The 8007-nt window shown below is 38.6% G+C and overlaps 1 protein-coding gene across 1 annotated transcript; it reads left to right on the forward strand.

Annotated features, from left to right (window-relative positions):
* Positions 1–4535: 4535 nt before the first annotated feature.
* On the forward strand, positions 4536–5480 carry LOC123238709 (olfactory receptor 56A1-like). Its single transcript, XM_044665916.1, has one exon. The coding sequence runs from the start codon at positions 4536–4538 to the stop codon at positions 5478–5480; it is 945 nt and encodes a 314-aa protein (XP_044521851.1).
* The last annotated feature ends 2527 nt before the right edge of the window (positions 5481–8007 follow it).

Consider the following 8007-nt stretch of genomic DNA (forward strand, 5'->3'; position numbering starts at 1 on the left):
CAATTAATCAAGCTACCATCCAATTTGTCTACAGGCAAGCAGTGTCCACCAAAGCAGGCCAGATCAACCAGTGGCCTGCCTGGGCAAGTGGGCCTGGTTAGTTCAGCTGTCAACATTCTAAAGCTGTTAGATATAATACTTATAACTAGGATCAAACTGCATTTAGGGATTCCTAATAACCCTCTTCCCTTCTACCAGTTACCCCTTTGTTTTTAATTTACATCAGTAAAAGCCTTGTTTTTAAAAGTCATTCTACCTACTGACCTTTTGTTGGTCTAACCTGGCAACAGGTCAACCTCAAAGAAGTCTTAGGGCAAGTTGAAGGGTCAGAGGAGGATTCAGCCTTAATCCCTGAAGTTAAGTTTTACTACCATCAGTTATACCATTTGTCAGATGCATTATTAACTTATTGTTATTTCTGATACTATCGATTAGATTATCATTAAGTGAAACATCAATTGGAGCCGGGGAACTAGTCTCCTTGAAGAAAAACATTGTGATTGGTGGAGGGGATTTTACAGGAAGTTTAGTTGAGATATCTGATTTCCTGTTGATACTTAAGGAAAGTTTAAAGCTCCCTTACAGTCTGGGGCTTTCTGCTTTACCTTTTCTTAGCAATTACATCTTTATATTCAAGTCCCTCGATGATCATAACACCTCCCAGAAGATATCATTGTTGTAAATCTTTAGGTTTGGGGGACAACATGGTTGAGGAAAATGCAGTAGAAAATAAAGATGTGAGCCCTTCAATAAACTGTAGATTCCAAGGTGGAAAAAATTTTAGATATTTTCTAGTACTCCATGGCTAGCAGAGTTCCTTGCATGCAGAAGGTGATTAATAAATCATCATTAGACTGGATCAATACAATTCACCTTCTTATGGATGAAGAAAGTGAGGTGCAGAGAAGTAAACTGGGTTTGCCAACATTGAACACAAAGCAGAGCTGGGATCCAAATTGTATCCTGACTTTAGCCATTTTTTTCTACTTCACCATGCTGCTTCCTCAGTTACAGAATTTATAGTGGGATTGGAGAGATGAGGAACATACATATGTAAGTAATCAATATGAATAAATATGGATAGATTTCCTACGGAAAGTGTTATTGAGGTAGGATGTAAAGAACCTACAATGGGAAGCAATGAGAAATAAGAGAGATGCTATTTGAATTATGGAATTGGATTGGCTAGAAGATTATATTGAGGTGAATGGGATCAAGGAGTCAAAATCAGCTGGATAAGTGGGTCTATGTAATCTTTTCAGAGTTTCTCTAGACATCAGTTTAGTCAGACTGTAGATTACAAGGCATGGGAGTGTTTGTATATATGGATGTAGAGAATTTTTCCACCAATACGACATAGCACAAAATTAAGGTACCACCTTCCTTCATAGCATCATCACTCTCAGAGAAAAGGAGAAACAGAGAAACAGAAAGAAAATGAGTGCATTACATTCTAAGGCTACTGACTTTCATTTCCATTTCTAACATTATCCTGCTGGGCAAGATTTGGCTCAAGTCCAAGTACCTTCAGGAACAATATAGGAGCATGTGACTCCTGATGGGGCCCAGACATTTCCCTTGCTGATCCCAAAGGGAGGGTCTGGAATCTATAAAACCTACCACAGAACTACTACTGTTTTCAAAAAAGGATTTCAATTGACCACTGTGTGTTTCAGGAAGAGTAAAGGGAGGGAGTTAAGGTATAAGAATGTAGAGTTGGAAAAGTCAGTATCCAGGTTTGGATCTAGGACTAGGACACACAAAAGGCTGAAGTCAGGGTTGGATTTGGAAAATGAGCAATGCAAGGTACAGAATTTCCCCCTTCTTTTAGATGAGTAATACTAATGATCGGTTTGCTTCTACTAATGGCTTCTCCTTTTCCTGTCCTCTGAGTTGGTGTCAGAAGAAAGTCTAAATGGACCTCTTTTCCAATTGACATACAGGGACACTGGGATCTTGGGAAGATATGTGGCCATTAGTTTCCTGGATATTGAGTAGTGACTGAAGATGAACCCAGTCACATTCTTCTGGGATTCCTAGTTCCTTCTCTTGTTGTCCTCTTCAAGGAAGGTACCCACATACTTCCCTTATTGTATCTATTGTTTCTGATGGTCTTTTCTATGACCAAGCCTACTATACATTAACAAAGAGGCAGATTCTTCTGCCATCTTTTCTTTAGATCTGCAAGCCCCTATATCCTCTAACTTAAAACATTAAGAGTTAGAGTCTTACCTATGGGAGTTGGAGGGTTGAGAGAGAGAAAATAAGAGAGAGACACACAGAGACAGACAGACAGACAGACAGACAGAGACAAAGATAAAGAGACAGAAACTGAAACAGGAAGACAGAGAGAAATGAAATTGAGAAAGATTGATTGTGAACAGGGAAAGGCAAAAGAATGACAGGACATTAGATAGCAATTGTCATAGATTACTGATATAGAAATGCGACTAAGAGAGGAAAATGAACAGAGGAATTGAAAGAGAAAAGAGAAACAATTTTACTAGGTTAGGGATAGAGTGTGAAGATATTTCCATTCAAATACGGAAACTTCAGGGAAGATATTGACAGATTTATTGGAGCATGGATGAGCTGAGATGAGAAATATGGGTGAGTTGTGATTTAAATAGCAGACATAATTATATTCTCTTTCTTCTCAAGTCTACCCTTCTCCCACTTTTCTCTAGCATCTCAAAAATAACATTATCCCTTCAGTTACTCAGGTTCACAACCTTAGGGTCATCTTCAAATTCTCCCTCTTTCACTCCACTAATCTATTCACTTGTCCAGTCTTTTCTTGTCTACTTCCACAACATTTATCCAATCTATATTTGTCCCTCTCTACTTACACAACCATCACTCTTGTTCTGGTTCTAATCATCTCTCTCCTGGGCAAAAACAAGAGCTTCCTAATAGACTTTTGTGCCTCAAGTCTTTCCATCCTCCAAGTTATTGCTGAAGAATTTTTCCTAAATTTCTGATCAGAATCCACCATATCCCTTCCCAATAAATTCTAATGGTTATCCATGATTCCAGGTTCAAATACTATTTAATTTTTATCTTTTTTTAATGTTTATCTTTTAAAATTTCTTTATTTGGGGGTAGCTGGGTGGCAAAGTGTATTTAAATCCAGGGCTAAAGATAGGAGGTCATAGGTTCAAATCTGGCCTCAGACACTTCCCTGCCGTGTGACTCTGGGCAAGTCACTTAACCCCCATTGCCTAGCCCTTACATCTCTTCTGCCCTAGAACCAATATACAATGTTGATTCTAAGATGGAAGGTAAGAGTTTTTTTTTTTAATTTTCTACATTTATATTAATTTTTAAATGTATCTAGGTATTAGTACAAAAAGTATATCCTTATTATAGAAGTACAATCCTGTATTGTAAAATGTTGTTCAGTTTCAATCATTTCCAATTCTTCATTATCCCAATTTGGGTTTTCCTGGCAAATATACAGGAGTGCTTTGACATTTCCTTCTCTAGCTCATTTTATAATTGAGGAAGTGAGGCAAACAGAATTAAATGATTTGCCCAGTGCCACACAGCTAGTAAAATTCTGAGGCCAGATTTAAACTCAGAAAGATGAGTCTGCCGGATTTCCACTCTGACCCTGTGTCACCTAACTGCATACTCTCATGTAATTATAAATGAGAAAAAATTCACATACGGGAAGTATATTTAAAAGTATTAAATATTAAAAGTATTAAAACTTTCTTGATAATGGCAGGTATTTTAAAATGATTGGAGAATATTGGCTTAGTTCAGTGAAAAGTAAAGTGTTACTTTTTTCAGAATCATCTCAAAAACCCACATATCTTGATTAAGATGCTTAAATATATGGAATAACACATCTCTACTTTGGGTACTCTCTCTTCTATATAACTCCAACCTCAGCAACATTTGTTCCATGAATATGCCTCAAGATAATTTTATCTCTTATAGTAATAATAACATACTTGTGGGGTGTTTAAAGGCTTGCAAAATGCACTAAACACATCATTTGCTTGCATTCTCTCTCTGTCTATACAGAATATTGTTCTAGTCTTGCAAACATAGAAACCAAGTCTCAAAAAGATTAAGTGACTAGCGAAGGATGACATAGAGAAAATATAGTCCATGATTTGAACCCAGATCTTGTAAGCTCTGTTTAACACTCTGTCCAATATAATATATATCCTCAATCTCAACCCTCTCATGTCCTATAGTTTTATAAGCAAAGATTGTATGATGTAGAAGGGAACGTAACAAATCTTCAAATTCTCTTTCTTAACTTCATAGATGGTTAAATAGTGATTCAGAAAAAGGAGGTGATCCCAGAAAAAAAAAAGAAGACCAACATTTCTACTTTATGTTTGTATATATCATGGAGAGTGGGCAGTTATTTCACAAAGAGTAAGAAGTGGCCTCAGCTTTACTCAGGTGAGATGCTGTCCCTGTCTGATGAATCCTAGGACAGTCATCTCTTCTGATGATTGACTCCTTCTACATTTGCTGTTTTCCAGGTAAACCTTGTCCAATCAACGGCCTTCTTAATGGTACCTGTGAACAACAGTTCACCTGCTGCCATCTCTGAGTTCCTCCTCATCTGCTTCCCTGGCTACCAGAGCTGGCAGCACTGGCTCTCCCTGCCTCTGAGCCTGCTTTTCCTCTTGGCCATGGCAGCCAATGCTATGCTTCTGCTCACCATCTGGCTCGAGGCATCTCTGCATGAGCCCATGTACTACCTGCTCAGCCTGCTCTCCCTGCTGGATATTGTGCTCTGCCTCACGGTCATCCCCAAGGTGCTGGCGATCTTCTGGTTTGATCTCAGAGCCATCAGCTTTTCTGCCTGCTTCCTCCAAATGTTCATTATGAACAGTTTCCTTCCCATGGAGTCCTGCACCTTTATGATCATGGCGTATGATCGCTATGTGGCCATTTGCCACCCCCTGCGCTACCCCTCCATCATCACTGATCAATTTGTGATGAAGGCTATTGTATTCATTGTGGCCAGAAATGCTCTTATTTTTGCACCCATTCCAATCCTGTCTTCCCGACTTCATTACTGTGGAAAATATATAATTGAGAACTGCATCTGTGCCAACTTATCTGTGTCCCGACTCTCCTGTGACAATTTTACTTTCAATCGAATTTACCAGTTTGTGGCTGGCTGGGCTATACTTGGCTCTGACCTCATCCTTATCTTCATTTCTTATACCTTTATCCTTCGGGCTGTGCTAAGGATCAAGGCTGAGGGGGCTGCAGTCAAGGCCCTGAGCACATGTGGATCCCACTTTATTCTTATCCTCTTCTTCAGCACCATCTTGCTGGTTGTTGTACTGACAAATGTGGCCAAGAAGAGAGTTCCCATGGACGTCCTTATCCTCCTCAATGTCCTTCATCATCTTATCCCCCCAGCCCTGAATCCCATTGTCTATGGTGTGAGGACCAAAGAGATTAAACAAGGGATCCAGAAGTTACTGAAAAGGAGAATATGAGGATGTTGAAGTCATTTCCAACTCAGGACTGTGTCAAGGACTGAGAAATGTGGTACAGAGAGATATGCTATCCTTCCCATTGTGTAGTATATATACAATATATAGTATCATACCTAGAAATCTGTATCTATCTCTGTATACTAGGATCCTCTCCTATATTCTTTCCTTGAGTCTCTATGTCTGAAGCTAGTAAAGATAAAGTATCTACCATGGTTAAAGAAAAAGGATCTAGACAATTTTAGACAATAGAACTCAGAATTTTCTCTTTTGAAACTCCCTCTCCAACACTCTTGTGGAATAGTCATCTATTTTCAGCACAAAGTCTAGTGCAAAGCATCTCCCCTCTCTCTGGACCCCAGAATTGTCATGCTATTGTTTTCAGGGAAGGCATCTTTAACCTTTCCTTCCCTAAATATATTTGACTGTACCATTCCCTTGATGTGTGTGTGTTTTATTTTTCTCTCTGTGTAAATGTATGTGACTGATTTGGTGATTCTGGATAATCCCAATTCTCATTTCCATGTTGACATTGAAAGCTCTCCTTCATCTGTTCCCACTTATCTTTGTGGTTATTTCATATTACCCCCCAAATCCTCTGTATCAACCTTGCATTTTTGGTATGTATTTTATGTGTTGTCCTTCTCAAATAGGATGTAAGCCGACTTCCACAGGACTCTCTACCATGCCATAGAAAGCTTTGGAGCTTACTTCACTTCTGAATTACTTTTTCATATTGGCAGGACCCTCTACATCCAAGGCTTCTCCCTCTGGTTGCTGGTTCCTCCCAGAACCTCCTATGAAGAAGGCTGTTCAGTATAACCATGCCTTCCTTTCACTCCAAACTGCATTGCTGAGTTATCACCACAAAACTCCTTTATTCTGCTCTTCTCTCCCACCATCTCCTTTTCTGTATTGTCTTCCTTCATTAGAATATAAACTTCTTAAAGGCTGGAACCATCATGGATTCTGCTTGTGTTTATATTCCCAGTAGCTGACCTAGTAAGCACTTAATAAATGCTTTGCTGACTAAGATTCCATCTCCTTCCTTCATGCCTTCATACATCTTCAATGAATGCCCTCCTACCAATGCCTCGTTAAATCTATAGCATCCTTTAATACATACTTTAGGTGCTACCACCACAATAAAGTCATTCCTTAACCCCCAAAATAACAATTCCTTTTCTTTTTTAATATTTTATGTTCCCAATTACATGTAATAACAATTTTCAACATACACTCTTTGAAATTATGAGATCCAAAATGTTTCCCTCTGCCCCTACTTTCCCTACTCCAGTGATGGTTAATAATTTGATTTTGAAATTATTTTATATCATGTAGTATATACTCTGAGGTGATTATCCTAAATCCCACTATATTGATTAATCAGATTGTCTGAGCTCATCTCCAAGTTAACTTCAGAGTTCTGTATTCAGAATTTGGATCTCATGGGTCAAAGTGATTCTTGTATAATATTATCAATGCAGCTTCCTACTATGGTGCTTCCCTGCCAATATTAATCACCAGGGGCTCCCCAGTATTATTTAACCAACTCATGTCAGTCAACTTTTACATAGGTTTATTTACTAAATGGCAATGAATAAAAACATTCCCTTGTCTTCTCCAGCCTACCTCATACCCAAACTCACATTCTTTATTATACAATCTCAAACTCTGGCAGGATCGGATTAAAAGTCAATATATGTTTTTTAAAACATTTATTAATATTCATTTTTTAAATTGTTACATGATTCATGCTCCTACTTTCCCCTTCAACTTCCCCAATTCCCCCACCCATGGCCAATGCATATTTCCACTGGTTTTAACATATGTCATTGATCAAGACCTATTTCCAAATTGTTGTTAGTTGCATTAGTGTGGTAGTTTCGAGTCTATATCCCCAATCATATCCACCTCAACCCATGCTTTCAAGCAGTTGTTTTTCTTCTATGTTTCCTCTCCTGCAGTTCTTCCTCTGAATGTGCGTAGCATTCTTTACCATAAGTTCCTCAGAATTGTCCTGTGTCATTGCATTGCTGCTAGTACAGACATCCATTACATTCAATTTTACCACAGTATATCAGTCTCTTTGTACAATGTTCTTCTGGCTCTGGTCCTTTGACTCTGCATCAATTCCTGGAGGTCTTTCCAGTACACATGGAATTCCTCCAGTTTATTATTCCTTTGAGCACAATAGTATTCCATCACCAACAGATACCACAATTTGTTTCACCATTCCCCAATTGAAGGGCATACCCTCATTTTCCAGTTTTTTGCCACCACAAAGAGTGCAGCTATAAATATTTTTGTGCAAGTCTGTTTATCTATGTTCTCTTTGGGGTACAATCCCAGCAATGGTATTACTGGATCAAAGGGCAAGCATTCTTTTACCACTCTTTGAGCATAGTTCCAAATTGCCATCCAGAATGGTTGGATCAGTTCATAACTCCACCAGCAGTGCATTAACGTCCCAATTTTTCCACATCCCCTCCTACATTCATTATTTTCCCCTGCTATCATTTTAGCCAAT

This window comes from Gracilinanus agilis, chromosome 3 (genome assembly GCF_016433145.1).
Source record: "Gracilinanus agilis isolate LMUSP501 chromosome 3, AgileGrace, whole genome shotgun sequence".
NCBI lineage: Eukaryota > Metazoa > Chordata > Mammalia > Didelphimorphia > Didelphidae > Gracilinanus > Gracilinanus agilis.

Excerpts from the sequence above, each read along its gene's own strand:
- LOC123238709 (XM_044665916.1), top strand. The coding sequence starts at position 4,536 with ATGGTACCTGTGAACAACAGTTCACCTGCTGCCATCTCTGAGTTCCTC.